The sequence below is a fragment of the Dendroctonus ponderosae genome, unplaced genomic scaffold (genome assembly GCF_020466585.1).
Source record: "Dendroctonus ponderosae isolate FM_Combo_2020 unplaced genomic scaffold, Dpon_F_20191213v2 Dpon_F_20191213_12, whole genome shotgun sequence".
NCBI lineage: Eukaryota > Metazoa > Arthropoda > Insecta > Coleoptera > Curculionidae > Dendroctonus > Dendroctonus ponderosae.
In genome coordinates this window covers 997,167-1,014,099 of record NW_026017316.1, presented here as the reverse complement: position 1 = coordinate 1,014,099, position 16,933 = coordinate 997,167, and the positions used below count along the sequence as shown (strand labels likewise).

Sequence of the window (16,933 nt, the reverse complement as noted above, 5' to 3'; positions counted from 1 at the left end):
CGAATTTTTGGAAATTGGCTTTGAATGAGTGAAAATTTCAACGTTGCAAGCTCCTCTTTAAAAGTCCCTGAATGACGCAATCTTGACTCAATTTTAGTGGGGCTGTCCGCAGGCGGAAAGTGAACTTTCGTCTTGAATAGCGTGAAATTTCCGGCTTCTGAGTATTCGAGTTTAAACTGCAGGAATTTTTGAAAATTTGCTTTAAATGAGTAAAACTTTCAACGTTGCAAGCTCTTCTCTTAAAGGATCTGAGTGCCGGAGTTTTGCTTGAATTTTAGTGAAACTTCTTTCAACTAGACAGTGGAGCGTGTGCTCCAAGATGGGGAACCTTCCGGTTTCTGCTCGTTCCAGTTTMGACTGCATGAATTTTTGAAAACTGGCGCTAAATGAGTAAAACTTTCAACTTTGCAAGCCACCATTTAAAACTATCTGGTTGCCGCATTTTTGCATTAACTTCAGTCAAACTTCCGAAGAGCAGTAAGCAAACTTTAGTCTCCAAGATAGTACAACTTCCTACTTCTGCGCAGTTTAGTTTAGACTGGACGAATTTTTGAAAATTGGCTTTAAATAAGCATAAATTTCAATGTTGCAAGCTCCCCCTTAAAAGTCTCTGGTTGTGGGAATTGTGCCTCAATTTGAGTGAAACTTCCGCCAATTTCAGAGCTGTCGTGCTGCTTCCGGATGGTGAAACTTCCGGACTTTGTCCCATCAAGCTTGGACTGCAGGATTTTTTTAATATTGGCGTAAAATGAATCAACATTTCAACATTACAAGATCCCCTTTAAAGGTCTCTGGTTCTCGTATTTTTGCCTAAATTTGAGTGAAACTTCCGTCTATCAGAGCGTGAAGTTTCTTCTTCATGCGACTAAACCTATCGATTTTTGAACATTCCAGTTTAAACTGCTTTTTTGAAAATTTGCTTTAAATGAGTAAAACTTTTAACGTTGCAAGCTCCTCTCTAAAAGGAGCTGAGTGCCGGAGTTTTGCTTTAATTTTAGTGAAACTTCTTTCAACTAGACAGTGGAGAATGTATTCCAGGATGGGGAACCTTCCGGTTTCTGCTCGTTCCAGTTTCGACTGGATGAATTTTTGAAAATTGGCGCTAAATGAGTAAAACTTTCAACTTTGCAAGCCACCATTTAAAACTATCTGGTTGCCGCATTTTTGCCTGAATTTCAGTGAAACTTCCGAAGAGCAGTTAGCGAACTTTACCCTGCAAGATAATAAAACTTCCTATTTCTGTGCGGTTTAGTTCAGACTGGATGAATTTTTGATAATTGGCTTTAAATAAGCGCAGATCTCAGCGTTGCAAGCTCCCTTTTAAAAGACCCTGGCTGTCGCAATTTTCCCTCAATTTGAGTGAATCCTCCGACAAGTCGACAGAGGAGCTCGTACTCCACAATGGGGCAACTTCCGGTGTTTGCGCAGTTTAGTTTCTACTGCAGGAATTTTTCAAAATTGGCCTTAAATAAGTGAACATTTTAACGTTGCAACCTCCCTTTTAAATGTCTCTAGTTCTCACATTTTTGGCTCGATTTGAGTGACACTTCCGGTAAGTAGAGGGGGAAGTTTCTGCTCCCAGCGGGTGAAACTTCTGGGTTTTGCGCCGTCTGGTTTAGGCTGCAAAAATTTTCCAAAATCAGCTTTGAATGAGTGAAAATTTCAACCTCGCAAGTGGAGCCAAGTTGCGCAATTAATTGCGCAAAAACTAAGCCGGAAAAAAAATGTGCGTTGCACCACTGGGTAGAGAAGACTTTGTCTTACAAGCCTGATTTTTTTCATTTCCCTGGCTTTATTGGCTGATTTTTGGCGCCGCTTTGAAGTTGAGTTGGCGCTAAAAAAATTCCGGTGTCGGTGTCGAGCCAAGYTGCGCAATTAATTGCGCMRAAACTAAGCMGGCAAAAACWTGCGCGTTGCCCCACTGGGTAGAGAAGACTTTGTSTTRCAAGCCTGATTTTTTTCATTCCYCTGGCTTCTTTGGCTGATTTTTGGCGCCGCTTTGAAGTTGAGTTGGCGCTAAAAAAATTCCGGTGTCGGTGTCGAGCCAAGCTGCGCAATTAATTGCGCAGAAACTAAGCAGGCAAAAACTTGCGCGTTGCCCCACTGGGTAGAGAAGACTTTGTGTTACAAGCCTGATTTTTTTCATTCCTCTGGCTTCTTTGGCTGATTTTTGGCGCCGCTTTGAAGTTGAGTTGGCGCTAAAAAAAATTCCGGTGTCGGTGTCGAGCCAAGCTGCGCAATTAATTGCGCAGAAACTAAGCAGGCAAAAACATGCGCGTTGCGCCACTGGGTAGAGAACACTTTGGGTAAAAAAAACTGTTGTTGTTGAAAAAATACTTTTATTTGCATGGTCAGTTCTTGCAGAGTCACTGCGCCTCCTGCTTGAGAATGTTGCCGCAATTGTCCTCCACCACCAGCAGGAACGGCGCCAGCCGCGCCTCTGGCGGCAGCTGGAAGAAGTGGCGCAGCACCCTCCCCTCGAACGTCCAGCTGCGCCCAATCAGCTGATCCTCCCTCCTCCTCAATTCCACCACCCGAATGCCTGCCGTCGCCTTGACCGCCCCGCTATGCGCGTCGTAGACCAAACTGACCTCCCGCGCAGCACCTGCGGACCCGCCCAACCACCTACAAGAGCCCCCTTCCCTGCAATGCTGCCCCCTCCCAACACTCACCGATGGTAAGCCAGCAGCACTGCGCAGCTCCGCTCGAGGGGCGTGCGATCCCCCTCGGCCTCCTCCCCCTCGTCCGCGCAGACGTAGAAGCGGCTGATCTGGTCGAAGCCCCGCCCCATTACCCCCCCTCTCGAGTGCCCCAAGTCGAAACAGTGGAACAACTCGTGCAGAACTGCGCCCAAAGTGGTGGAGAAACTGGCGCCCAGCGTTCCGCTGGAACAGCTGGGTTAGTGGGCGCATGCGCCGCTAGAGGGCACCTACCGGTAGCAGCTGTCGTCCAGCAGATGGCGCGGGTCGATGGGCGTGGCGTCCAGGAAGCGGGGGGCGATTTCCTCAAAGGCCTCGGGCCAGGAGTGGAGGGAGGCGGAGCCGAACAGCGCCAGCCCTCCTCCTCCCAACGCCACGTAGGCTTCGGTGATTTTGAGGGCGTCCTCATGGGTTGTCAGCTCGGAGGTGAACCGGAGGCCGTCGTAGCGTGTGCAGGAGAGAAACGCCAGATACTTGCGGCGCTGAGAGCGAAGAGGAGAGCGCATGATGTCGCGGCCTGGAACTCGACTGGTGAGGGCTGGCGGAGGAGGGGAATTTGAGGAGGTACCGATTCGGGTCCAGAGCGCCTCCTGCGACATGCGGCGCGCCTCCTCTGCAGGGAGGGCGGAGCGGAAGACGTGGCAGCGGTCCTCCAGGGTGAAGGTGCGGCGGCCCAAGCCGGTTTCCTGCAGTTTTTCGGCAGTGAAGGTCTGGAGGAGTTTGGAGGCGAGGTGGATGCGGCGGCAGGCGCTCTGCGGGTCGCAGTTCTCCGTTGGGGGGGCTGGTTTTGAGGCAGGGCGTTAGTCAGGGGGCAAGAAACTGGAAAAAGGCGGCAGTTTGGCGTTTTTGACGCAACTGTGGCAACCCCGCAAGCACGGGCGTTCTGGTTTTTAATGCGTCTTACTGCTGATGATTTTCTAGAACTGCTGGCGTTGACGCGACTGATTTTGAGCGAAAAATGTGGAAGTTATAAATATTTTTTCTCGCCGAGAAATTTTTTGTTCTCACTTTTTTGTTTCAAATTTTCCCTGTATCTCTGTTGATACAAGGCCGATTTGAAAAATTCTAAATGCGTTTTGAAGCGGACGGTTTTCCCTAAGTTCGAGCGTTGATTCGACTAAAATCGAGGCACAAACCTGGAAGTTATAAAGATTTTTTCCCAGCGAGAAATTTCTTTTTCTCACTTTGTTTTGTTTGAAAAAGTCGGCAGTTTGGCGTTTTTGAGGCAACTGTGGCAACCGCGCAAGCACGGGAGTTCTGGTTTTTAATGCGTCTTACAGCTGATGATTTTCTAGAACTGCCGGCGTTGACGCAACTGATTTTGAGCGAAAAATGTGGAAGTTATAAATATTTTTTCTCGCCGAGAAATTTGTTGTTCTCACTTTTTTGTTTCAAATTTTCCCTGTATCTCTGTTGATACAAGGCCGATTTGAAAAATTCCAAATGCGTTTTGAAGCGGACGGTTTTCCCTAAGTTTCAGCGTTAATTCGACTGAAATCCAGGCACAAACCTGGAAGTTATGAAGTTTTTTTCCCAGCGAAAAATTTATTTTTCTCACTTTTTTGTTTCAAATTTTCACTGTATCTCTGTTAAGACAAGTCCGATTTGAAAAGTTCCAAAGCGTCTTGAAGCGGACGGTTTTCCCTAAGTTCCAGCGTTGATTCGACTGAAGTCGAGGCACAAACCTAGAAGTTATARAGATTTTTCCCACCGAGAAATTTTTTTCACTTTGTTTTGTTTGAAATTTTCACTGTATCTCGGTTAATACAAGGCCAATTTGAAAAATTCCAAATACGTCTTGAAGCGGACGATTTTCCCTAAGTTGGAGCGTTGATTCGACTGAAATCGAGGCACAAATCTGGAAGTTATAAAGATTTTTTCCCAGCGAGAAATTTTTTTTTCTCACTTTTTTTTGTTTGAAATTTTCACTGTATCTGGGTTAATACAAGTCCGATTTGAAAAATTCCAAATGCGTCGAAAAGCTGACGATTTTCTCTACAACTTATGAACGACTGAAATTTTTTACGCACAGAAAAAAATTTTGGAGATTTTTTCGAAATTTTTTAGTGTAACTCGCTGAGTGCAAGTCGGATTGGAAAAATTCCAACTTCGTCTTGAAGCCCGAGGTTTTCTCTAACGCCCAACGTTGTCACGTCTAAAATGGAGCAAAAACCCTGCAAGTTATGATGAATTTTTTACACAGAAAATCAACTTTTGTTTTTTACTTTTTTGGAGCAGAAACATCAGCAACTCTAACAGTTAATGCGCAACACTCTGTGAAGCAGGTTAAGGCCTCATTAATCATCTATCCGCTTGTGTGCGTTTTTGCCAAATCGCGAAATAATCGGATTTTTGGCGAATTTTTTATCAAAATTTTCCACAGAAAAAAAATGGAAAAAATCTACAATTTGCCTTTTTTGGCCAACTTGGGCAAACGCCTAAGCACATGCGCACTTGGCACTCTAATATGCAATAAAACACAGGAAAACCGGTGAAAATCATCAGCAGCTTGAAAAATTAGGAATTTGCATGTTGGCGCATTCGCCCAAACAACCAGAAATTCGGTTATTTTTACCCCAATCTTTTCATTTTGAATCCATTTTCTTGGACGCTTGGACCAAAAATGCCCGACACGGTACAGCAGGTTGAGAGCACACTAATCCTCTATCTGTTTGAGTGCATTTTGACAAAATCACGTAAAAACTGTATTTTAGCGAATTTTTTTCCAAATTTTGTAGGGAAAAAATCGAAAAAATCCTTCGCTGTCTTTTTTTCAGCCAACGTGGGCAACCACCTAAGCACAGGCCTACTTGGCCCACAAATATGCAATAAAACACACCAAACCGCGTTAAAAACACCAGCAACTTAAAAAATTAGGAATTTGCATGTTGGCGCATTCGCCCAATAAAACAGAAATTYGGTCATTTWTAATCCAATCTTTTCATTTTGAACCCATTTTCGTGGACACTCGTACCGAAAATACCCGACACTGGACAGCAAGTTGAGGCCACGCTAATGCTCTATCTGTTTGAGTGTATTTTGGCAAAATCGCAAAAAAACTGTATTTTTWGCCATTTTTTTTCCAAATTTTCTAGGGAAAAAATCGAAAAAATCCTGCGTTGGCATTTTTTCAGCGACCGTGGGCAGASGCCTAAGCACRGGCCTACTTGGCCCTCAAATATGCAATAAAACACACGAAAACCCGTGAAAAACATCAGCAACTTAAAAAATAGGGAATTTGCATGTTGGCGCATTCGCCCAAAMAACCAKAAATTCGATCAWTTCGACCTCAATCGTTCCATGTTRAACCCATTTTCTTGAACGCTTGGACCGAAAATGCCCAACACTCTRTACAGTAARTTGRGGCCMCATTAATCMTCYAGCTGTTTGAGTAAMTTTTGACAAAATCGCAAAAACACTGGATTTTTGGCGATTKTTTYTCCAAATTGTCCCCCAKMAAAAATCCATAATTTGCCGTTTTTGCGGTAGCTGTTACAAATTTGACCATCGGCCAACTTTGCAGACAAACAAACACTTAAAAAAAAATTCAAAAATYAAAGCTTGCATGCAGGCGCCTTTGCCAAACCGACCACAACTCCCGGCGCATTCGCCTAATCGTCCACACTCACCCTGAAACTCCCCACTGTGGCCCGCACAGATCACATACAGGGGCAGCACAGTGAAAAGTGAGTTTGGAGGCACGTGGTCCAACCGAACCTCCAGTCGGCGGCAGCCGAACTGCAGGATGACGTCATTGCGGCCCTCCGCCACCTCCAAAAGCGCCTTAAATCGCCTGCGTGCCGGCAGCTGGCGCGACGTTCCCTTGAGAGTGAGTGTGATGAACTCAGGGTCGGGGCATGAGAGCGAGCGAGAGGGACTCGTCAACCCCAATAGACGCACGATGGCACAGGGGGTGACATCTGTGGGCTGGAAGTTGAGCACTTGCAGCTGGTGTGGGCAGTTAGGGGAACGCTTGGGCGTCATTGGGGCTACGCCGGCAGATGGCGCCAGCGGTTCTAACTTGCAGCTCGAGTCGTTTTGCGACCTTGAGAGGGTTTGACTGCGTTTACCACTGTTTACATGCGGATGAAGCCGATTTTTGTGTGAAAATACGGGAAATTCCCTAAATTACTTACTGGTAGTCACTGAGTGTGCTGCTGCTGATTGCGCAGCCCCCCTAGATGCACCAGGAACACTAAACCGGCCAACTGGATGGATGACGAAGAGCGGCGTTAAAACCGCTGTTGCCAGAGCGACTAAATTAGGCGAGAAACCCGACCACTAGCAGCGTGAACTAAACAATGCGCCCCGGTATTTCGATTGAGTTGGACAAAGTTTGGGTGGTTGTCAAGGTGATCGTTGTTGGTGTCTCTCTCCCACTCGCAGCGTGGGTGTTACGGGGGGTGTTTGGAATGTTGTCAGCAGTATCAAAAGCCCGAAAGTGTCTCTCGGCTCTATTCCTGCATTCATTCGGCTGTAGCTCCCGATCTGTAGCCCGCACCCGGGAGGCGAGCGACTTTTTCAAAAGCTGAAAGTTTTCGCTTTCATCTGCGTGCCGAAACCTCAAAATCGGCCCTCAATTGGCGGTGTTTTGAGGTGAAGAGTGCAGAGAGTTTTTTTACGAAAAGCCAACTTTACGGATTTTGATCCGTGGTAGCTTCCGGTCCTTTGGACTCTTCCGGTTACTCGAACCTGGTTTTGAAAGTTCCAAATCGGCGCTTTCTTTGGCTTTTTGAGGTTTTAAATTTGGCCCTCAATTGCGCTCTTTTTGAGGAAATAAGTAAGAAATATGAAGAAAAATGGTTTTTGTGGGTTTCATCCGGCTGTAGCTTTGGCGCATTAAGGCACTTCCGGTTTTCAAAACCCTCTTTCGAAAGCCAAAGCTTCTGACTTTTTTCGACTTTTTGATTTTTTAATCCCGGCCCTCAATTGCTCACGTTTTGAGGCAAAGAGTGCGAAAACTTTCGAAAAACGCTTCTTCTGATATTCATCCGGCTGTATCTTTGACCCTTTGAGGCGCTTCCGGCGTCCGAAACCCTCCTTTAAAAGCCCAAACTCAAAACTTTCCAGGTTGTTTTGAGATTTTATACGCGGCCCTCAAATGCGCTCTTTTTGAGGTAAAAAATGCGAAAACTTTGGAAAAATGCTCTTCTAGAGATTCATCGGGCTGTAGCTTTGGTGTCTTGAATCATTTCCGCCCTTCGAAACTCTCTATTGAAAGCCCAAACTGCACACTTTCTTTGGCTTGTTGAGGTTTTATATTTGGCCCTCAATTGCGCTCTTTTTGAGGAAATAAATGAGAAATGTGAAGAAAAATGTTTTTTGTGGGTTTCATCCGGCTGTAGCTTTAGCGCATTAAGGCACTTCCGGTTTTCAAAACTCTCTTTCGAAAGCCAAAGCTTCTGACTTTTTTCCGCTTTTTGATATTTTAATCCCGGCCCTCAAAAGCGCTCTTTTTGAGGCAAAGAGTGCGAAAACTTCCTAAAAACGCTTCTTCTGATATTCATCCGGCTGCAGCTTTGACCCTTTGAGGCGCTTCCGGCGTCTGAAACCCTCCTTTAAAAGCCCAAACTCACCACTTTCCAGGTCGTTTTGAGATTTTATACTCGGCCCTCAAATGGGCTCTTTTTGAGGTAAACAGTGCGAAAACTTTGGAAAAATGCTCTTCTAGAGATTCATCGGGCTGTAGCTTTGGTGTCTTGAGGCACTTCCGGTCTTCGAAACCCTCTATTGAAAGCCCAAACTGTACGCTTTCTGCGGCTTTAGGAGATTTTCAATTTGGCCCTCAATTGCGCCCTTTTTGAGCAAATCAGTGAGGAATGTGCAGAAAAATGTTTTTCGTGGGTTTCATCCGGCTGTAGCTTTGGCGCATTACGGCACTTCCGATTCGCAAAACCCTCTTTCAGAAGCCCAAACCACAGACTTTTCTCGACATTTTGATATTTTAATCCCGGCCCTCAATTGCGCACGTTTTGAGGCAAACAGTGCGAAAACTTTCCAAAAACGCTCTTCTAGAAGTTCTTCCAAAAAAATGCTTCTATAGAAAGGTGCTGCGTTCGAAACCTGTTCGTTAGCAGATAGTGCTGCGCCCCATGCAGTGCCGTACCACTTGAGTTTCTACCTTTGCCCGAGTTATAGCAAATAATTTTCAAAAATTGTTTATCAGCAGTTTGCTCAACTGCATTTTCACTAACTTCCTTAAGCTGTCAAAACCGGCCTGAGGATGGGACTCGGTTCGAAACTGGGTGTTTTACAGACCAAAGTGGGCTCTATTCAGGGGCGTGCCAGCAAAAATCCTGTCTCTCTCCAAAGGTCCGCAATTAGTTCTCGAAAGGTGGTTGCCAGCAATTTGCTTAAGCACATTTTCACCCAAGTTGATTAATTTGCCAAAACCACCCTGAGGATGGTGCCGCGTCCGCAACCTGCCAGCTCATAGCCAAAAGCCCATTCTTTCCAGGGCCACCGCAGCCGACTGTGTAGCTTTTCCCGATTTTGCGCAATTAATTTCCAAAATCAGTCCAAACGTTAGTGGGCCCAGGAACGTTTGTGACTCAATCTAGAACTAACGATCCCCCAACTTTACCCGATAACTCGCTTAATACGGGGCCGATTTCAAAAATCCAAAAAGGCCCTTAATCAGCACCAATTCGGGCACATTTTCGCGAGGAAAAAGCCGAAATTTTCTCCAAACCCTGGGCGACTGCAGGCCATTTTCCCCAACTAATCGGCGATCTTTGACCGATTGAATTCATCGAGTAGGCTGCTGTTGTCGTGTTTTCCGATCGCGTCGCCTTGAACCGCCTTCCTAGATCGTTCAACTGCTCTTTCAATTGAATAACGAAAATATCCTGAACGTATCCTAGAACGTGGTGAAAAAGTGGCCGACCTTACCTTGCCAAATGCGTGGAATGTCGGCACTGGAGGCGCCTGGTTTTGCCTCTTTCTTCGCATTTGCTGGCCGATTTTGCGTCACACATTTTTCGACCGGAACCGGACACCCACCCGGCTCGGAAAATCCACTTTTCGCCCAAAAACCCACTTAAAAGTGCCCTCCTGGACGAAGTTTGTGCCGAAACAGGGGCAAACGACGACAATTGTTTTTTCCAACTGGCCTCACCAGCCAGCCCCTACCACTACTGGCCCGATTTTAGCCTCATCTGAAACCTACACGTCTGGGCTAGCGGCTGGGAAAATTTCATCTCCGTAGCCCCTTTGGTTCGAGGGCGGCGCCCTTTGAAAGGGCCGCTTGCCGCCAACAGACCTGGCGGGGGCCAACCTTTTTCCGAAGTGCCTCACACCCAAACCCCCGCAGCCAAATGATAGGTTTTTGCCCCATTTGCAAGCGCAAACCCCACTTAAAACTCCCAGAAAATTTGAACTTTGTAACACCCTCAATGTGAAAGCAGCAATTTTCCAAAAAATCCCCTAATGGCTGCAAGATCAGACTCCTCAAGGGGTTCTTCCGAACAGCCTCACTGCAACCCCAGCAGCGCCACAGGCAAAATTCTCAACCCCTTTAAACAACAAACCTTTGGTTCATCGGCAACCTAAAAAGTTTCACCCCCCACCATCATCAGGCCTTTTGCGCGGTTGCCATTACATCGGATGTCAACATCCGAAGAACCCAAACCAGCCCACACTTGGCCTTTCCGCCGTTAAAAAGACTAAGGCTCACTCTATAGAACTGGAAAGTTTCGAATGGCTGCCATCATCAGGCTAGCCAGCAGGATTTTTCAATTACACCCGCTTTTCTGCAGTTTTTTCGTTTAAGGTTGCGACAATTGGATTTATGGGAAAACTATACCAGCTGCAGCGTTGCCGTTCCCAGCGTTAAAAAGAGCGGCGTTGGCCCGCACAACCCAAAAAGTTTCGAACCGGGGGCATCATCAGTTTTTCTGGAATTCGCTGTCAAAACTGGGCAAGATCTTTTCAAAAATCGCTAGCATATTTGCCGAGTTCCCGCCTGAGAACGGATGCAACTAATGGATAAAAATCCTGATAAATTAGACATTTCGCCAAACATGGCAACGCAGCCCGTTTCAGTTTATTTTTCTATTGGCAAACCGTTTAGTTAGTTGGCTGTGTTGGTCCGAGCTGGATTTGCAGTTGTTCTCGGGAAAATCCCCGAAAATGCTACTTTGGAGCAAGGCAACGTCGCAGCTGTTGACATCCTCTGGATGCTTGGAGTGCTTTGCGTATTTTTTGTTCTGAGGGTGTTTTGCGAAAAGTGAACTCTTGTGCAGTTTTGGCACGCTTGAAGTTTCCCAAGTTTTCATTGTCCAGTTTATTGGCAACTTGCAGAAAAATCCCTATTTTTTGCAGGCAACGCCGCATTTTTTTGGCATTTTCGGTGCGTCTGGAACGTCTGACGTATTTTGGGTCTGAAGATGTTCCGCGCAGAGTGAAACGTTGTGCTGTTTCCTCGGGCTCGAAGTTAGAAAAATTTCGTKTACACAGTTTGGTGAAAACTTCAAGGAAACTCGAAATTTCCCCACAGCGGCCCAACATTTTTTTGGCATTTTGGGTGMCCCTGGRAAGTATGACGTGTTTTTSGTCTGAAGATGTTCAGTGCAGAGTGAAACGTTGTGCTGTTTTCTTGGGCTCGAAGTTTGAAAAATTTTGTTTGCATAGTTTAGTGAAAACTTCAAGGAAAATCGAAATTTCCACCCAGCAACCCATAAGTTTTTTGACATTTTGGGTGCGCCTGTGAAGTTTGACGTATTTTTGGTCTGAAGATGTTCAGCGCAGAGTGAAACGTAGTGCTGTTTTCGTGGGCTCAAAGTTTGAAAAATTTTGTTTGCAAAGTTTGGTGAAAACTTCAAGAAAAATCGAAATTTCCACCCATAAACCCCACATTTTTTGACATTTTGGGTGCACCTGGGAAGTTTGACGTATTTTTAGTCTGAAGATGTTCAGCGCAGACTGAAACGTTGTTCCGTTTTCTCGGGATCAAAGTTTGAAAAATTTCGTGAGCACAGTTTGGTGAAAACTTCAAGGAAAATCGAAATTTCCACCCAGCAAACCATAATTTTTTTGGCATTTTGGGTTCGCCTGTGAAGTTTGACGTAATTTTGGTCTGAAGATGTTCAGCGCAGAGTGAAACGTTGTGCTGGTTTCACGAACTTGAAATTTGAAAAATTTTGTGAGCCCAGTTTGGTGAAAACTTCAAGGAAAATCGAAATTTTCACCTTGCAACCCAAAATTTTTTTGGCATTTTGGGTGTACCTGGGAAGTTTGACGTATTTTTGGTCTGAAGATGTTCAGCGCAGAGTGAAACGTTGTGCTGTTTTCGTGGGCTCAAAGTTTGAAAAATTTCGTGAGCACAGTTTGGTGAAAACTTCAAGGAAAATCGAAATTTCCACCCAGCAACCCATAATTTTTTTGACATTTTGGGTTCGCCTGTGAAGTTTGACGTAATTTTGGTCTGAAGATGTTCAGCGCAGAGTGAAACGTTGTGCTGGTTTCACGAGCTTGAAGTTTGAAATATTTTGTGAGCCCAGTTTGGTGAAAACTTCAAGGAAAATCGAAATTTTCACCTTGCAACCCAAAATTTTTTTGGCATTTTGGATGAGCCTGGGAAGTTGGACGTATTTTTGGTCTGAAGATGTTCAGCGCAGAGTGAAACGTTGTGCTGTTTTCGTGGGCTCAAAGTTTGACAAATTTTGTTTGCACGGTTTGGTGAAAACTTCAAGGAAAATCGAAATTTTCACCCCGCAACCAAAAATTGTTTTGGCAGTTTGGCTGCGCCTGGGAAGTTTGGCGTATTTTTAGTATGAAGATGTTCAGCGCAGAGTGAAAAGTTGTGCCGTTTTCTCGGGCTTGAAGTTTGAAAAATTTTGTGTGCACAGTTTGGTGAAAACTGCAAGGAAAACCGAAATTTCCACCAAGAAACATCAAATTTATTTTGCATTTTGGGTGCGTCTGGGATGTTTGACAGACTTTCGGTCTGAAAATGTTGAGTGAAAAGTGAAACGTTCTGCCGTTTTGACGGGTTCAAAATTTCGAAAATTTTATTTGAATAGTTTGGGGAAAACATCAGAAAAATCCATATTTTCACCTTATCTCAGGACATAAGATGCGTAGAATATTCACAAAATCAACAAAATGTAAAAAAATGCAGTGTTGCTAGTCGAAAAAGCTGATTTTGGTGCGAGTTTTCAGTTGAAGGTGCTGAAAGTGGTCACTGAAAGTTTAACACCCAGTATTCGGATTAACCGTTCATTTTTTGAAAAAACTCCTCAAATCCAAAAAGGTTGAGAATGTGATGTAGAGTACGAAAATGTCAAAACAATGCGCTGTTGCCAGTCGAAAAATGTAATTTTCGACATGGTTTTCCGTTGGAGGTAGTGAGAGTGGTTACGGAAATTTCAACACTCAGTATGCGGCTTAACCGTTCATTTGACGTAAAAACTCCTCAGCTCAAAAAAGGTTATGAATATGATGTACATTTTGAAAATGTCAAAACAATGCGGTGTTGCCAGTCAAATAAACTGATTTTCAACATGGTTTTTATTTGAAGGTAGTGAGAGTAGTCACTGAAAGTTCAACACTCAGTATGCGGCTTAACCGTTCATTTTTTGAAAAAAGCGCTCTGATCCAAAACGGTTGAGAATGTGATGTAGAGTACGAAAATGTCAAAACAATGCGGTGTTGCCAGTCGAAAAATGTGATTTTCCACATTGTTTTCAGCTGGAGGTAGTGAGAGTAGTTACGGAAACTTCAACATTCAGTATACGGCTTAACCGTTCATTTGACGTAAAAACTTCTGAGCACAAAATAGGTTGCAAATATGATGTACATTTCGAATATGTCAAAAGAATGCGGTGTTGCCAGTCGAAGAATCTGATTTTCGACATGATTTTGAGTTGAAAGTAGTGAGAGTGGTCACTGAAAGTTTAACATCCTGTATTTGACACAAGGGTTATTTTTAGGAAAAAACTTATTAGAACAAGAAAGGTGTCGAATGTTATAAGGAGTCTGAAAATGTCAAAAAATGCAACATTGCCAGGCTAGAATGTCGGATTTCTTGGATGGTTTCACCTAACTGTGCAAACAAACCTTTTGAAAGTTCAAGCCGCAGAAAACGTCTCAGTATTTCATTTTGTGCAAAACGTTTTTTGACACAAAATGCGTCAAACTTGCCAAACGTATCGCAGATGTGAAAAAAATGCGCTGTTGCCGGGTGCAAATAGGGATTTTGATCGAAGTTTTCACTTGACACTGCAAACAAATCTGTGAAACTTCAAGCTCGGGAAAACGCCATCAGGGTGCACTTTTCGCAGAACATCCCCAGAATGGAAACTGCGCAGAACATCCTAGTCATTCGGAGGGTGACAAAAAATGCGATGTTGCCTTGCTGAAAAGTAGTGTTTTTCGGAGATTTTCACTGGAACAGCTAAAAATTTAGTTGAGATCAAACCAGCCAACTAATTTCCATCTAGAATTCGGAAAAATCATTGCGGCGGCGTTGCCACTATTCCACCATTTCCGAAAACTGTCAATGTTTCTAGAGCCCAACTCTATGTGTGTTTCCATCACGGCGAAAACCTGATCGGAAATGAGGACCAACACTTAAAAATTCCTTTCTCAAAGCCTGATGATGGTGGCCACTCGAAACTTGCCGCGGTAAAAGCGCATGATTTTCTGTGTTCATCGCCCTAATCGCAATATATACAGCGTGTTTAGTTTTTTCTTAATTCTCTACCAAAGGATGCCTGCCATGGGCAGCCGATAATAGAAGGTTAGATTGAAAAATTCGTTGCTCCCAATCTGATGATGCCCCCGATTCGAAACTTTGCGCCTTTAGTGGCTGAGCTTTGCATTTTTAGTGCTGTGATCGGCAACGCTGCAGCTAGTTTGGTTTTCCTGTAAATTGAATTGCTGCAACCTGCGGTGCGAATACTGCAGAAAAGTGGGTCTATTTGAAAAAAATGCGTTGGCCGGCCTGATGATGGCAGCCGCTCGAAACTTTCGGCAGGCCTAGAGGGGACCTTGGCCTTTTAAACTGGGCAATTGCCAAGTGTGGGTTGGGTCCAGTTTTTTGGGTGTGCACATCCAATGCGTTGACACAAGCGCGCGAAAAGCCTGATGATGGTTTTTGGGTCGAAACTTTATGCTGCCGATGGAGCAAAGCCTTGCCGTTCAGATGAGCCCAGAATTGCGCCGGCGGCTGGGCGGGGTTGGCAGTGAGGCTTTTCGGAAAAAGCCCTGTAGGGTGGAAAGTTGCCACTTTTAAGGGTGGTTTTGGAAAATCACAGCGCTGGCACTAAGGGAGTGATTGGGGTGAGATTTTTGGGGGGATTAAAGTGGGGCTGGCGCTACAAATGGGGCGAAAACCCGCCGTTTTGCTGCAGGCGTTGCTGTGTGAGGCCGTTCGGCAAAGGCTTCGCCCTCGTCAGGGGCCTTGCGTGTACTGGGCCCTTTAAAAGGGCGCCGCCCTTAAACCGAGGGGCTGCTGGTGAGGAAAGTTGGCCAGCTCGAAGCCTGAAGGTGGAGGTTTGAAATGAGGGTGAAACCAGCCGCGTGGGTGGAGGGGCTGGCTGGTGAGGCTGATCGGCAAAAAAAAAACGGCGCCACTTGTCCGTGCTCCTGCACAAACTTTGCCCGCTATTACGTAAAATCCGACAATTTGATTCCGATAAAACGGCGTATCTGTTGGAGAACAATGCGGCCGATTGTGTGAGCAGATGACGCAACAAAATTAATTGATAGAAGCGAAAAATCCTTCGACTAATCGGGTAAATAATAAATGGATTGATCGATGATCGGTCCGAATCTTGTGTGTGTGTGTGTGGAAACTATGAGGAAATACTATGATTATCTTTGGGTTGAAAAGTTGACATTTCGCTATTGATTTAATGCATGTTACGACATGCGATCGATCTATTAGTTATGCGATGACTATTGCGCCTCGAAGCTGATAAAAGCGACCATCGAACGAACGATTGATGTGGTTGTTGGGGGGTTTTTCGCGTTTTTGCAGCTGAAGCTGGGGGAATTTCAGGCAGCAAATCCATCCAGGATCCGTCCAGGCAATTTGCCCAACAAACCGGTTTAATGGGATTCGGGCCGCGTGGGCCGCAAGGCCATTTTTCGGTGAATCGCAACCCATCCGCTCAACCTTCATACCAATTAGGTGCGTGTTCGTATGATCCAACACCTCCGCAAAGAAGATTTCTTCGAATTCGCTTAAGAATTCCAAGAATAGACCGGCCAGGAATCGTGTCAAGTTTACTAAGGCAACTTTTCCACTCGACAATCTGTCATTGACACACAAGTTGGTGGCGAATTTTTAATTTTTTTCGCGTTGAGACATCGCTCGGCTCGAAGGCTGTTCGTTTCAATATTTTTCGCAGATTTCGAGGTTTTTACCCAGAAGGGCCATTGACCAGCAAAGCGGGAAAATGGCCGCGACTCCACCCTTAAGGCCTGGTTGGTCTTAAAAGGCCGCCTGGAGGGAGAGCAGAGGTGCGATTGTCCAGTTTCTGGGCAGGTGCATTTTTCCGATTTGCCTGCCGAAGACAGTTGAGCAGGTACCGAGGCACTTTTGGGCTTGTTTTGAAGGGTAGGGTTTGCTCTTGGTCGGGGCCCAGGGATTTTTGGTTTTTTTCCTCCGGTTTGGCCAAATTCGGGCGTTAGAGGGCGCCCCGCGCTCCCAACTCTCAACGGGTGGTCTCCAGTTTTCCGAACTGCCTGGCGAAGACAGTTGAGCAGGTACTGAGGGGCTTTTGGGCTTGTTTTGAAGGGGAGGGTCTGCTCTTGGTCGGGGCCCAGGGATTTTTGGTTTTTTCCCACCGGTTTGGCCAAATTCGGGCGTTAGAGGGCGCCCCGCGCTCCCAACTCCTAACGGGTGGTCTCCAGTTTTCCGAATTGCCTGGCGAGCAAAGTTGGGCCGCTAGAATTTTCGTTTTGGGCTCGTTTGCTGGGGGAAACCCCAGCGAAGCATTGCTGAAAATTTGACGTCTGTCAAAAATTTCCTCGAGCTTTGACAGGTTTTCAAACTTCCCATTCATGAACTGGGATCAGGGTTCTGCTGTTTCTCTCACTGATCAAGGGAAGGTTTTTCCAAAAAAACATCTGAATGGTTCTTCCGGTGTCTTTTGCCCATAGGCCTGCCCAGTTGAGCGGAAATTTTGAAAAGTTTTTTTGGGCTTTTGTTTGGAATTTTTTTCAGTCCAAACCGCCTACTTTCGGGGTATTTTCATTTTTTTCTTCCAAACGAAGCTTCCTGTCAA

At 45.4% G+C, this 16,933-nt stretch overlaps 1 protein-coding gene across 2 annotated transcripts; it reads right to left on the bottom strand.

Moving 5' to 3' along the window:
- Positions 1–2,322: 2,322 nt before the first annotated feature.
- On the bottom strand, positions 2,323–6,980 carry LOC109539783 (putative zinc metalloproteinase C607.06c). Of its 2 annotated transcripts, none has more exons than XM_048662923.1 (6): positions 6,836–6,980; positions 6,329–6,744; positions 3,268–3,480; positions 2,934–3,216; positions 2,673–2,885; positions 2,323–2,625 (listed from the first exon to the last, which is right to left on the bottom strand). In XM_048662923.1, exons 2-6 carry the CDS (start codon positions 6,681–6,683, stop codon positions 2,367–2,369), a joined length of 1,323 nt encoding a protein of 440 aa, XP_048518880.1. In that variant the 5' UTR covers positions 6,684–6,744; positions 6,836–6,980; the 3' UTR covers positions 2,323–2,366. The 2 variants fall into 2 exon arrangements, with proteins under 2 accessions (XP_048518880.1, XP_048518879.1); XM_048662922.1 differs by having other exon boundaries at positions 6,329–6,771; positions 6,836–6,976.
- Positions 6,981–16,933: the final 9,953 nt, after the last annotated feature.

Coding starts and splice junctions, on each gene's coding strand:
- LOC109539783 (XM_048662923.1), bottom strand. CDS start 6,683: ATGACGCCCAAGCGTTCCCCTAACTGCCCACACCAGCTGCAAGTGCTC. Junction 3,481..6,328: donor CCACAGTGGGGAGTTTCAGG/GTGAGTGTGGAC, acceptor CCTCAAAACCAG/CCCCCCCAACGGAGAACTGC. Junction 3,217..3,267: donor GGCGCTCTGGACCCGAATCG/GTACCTCCTCAA, acceptor GTCGAGTTCCAG/GCCGCGACATCATGCGCTCT.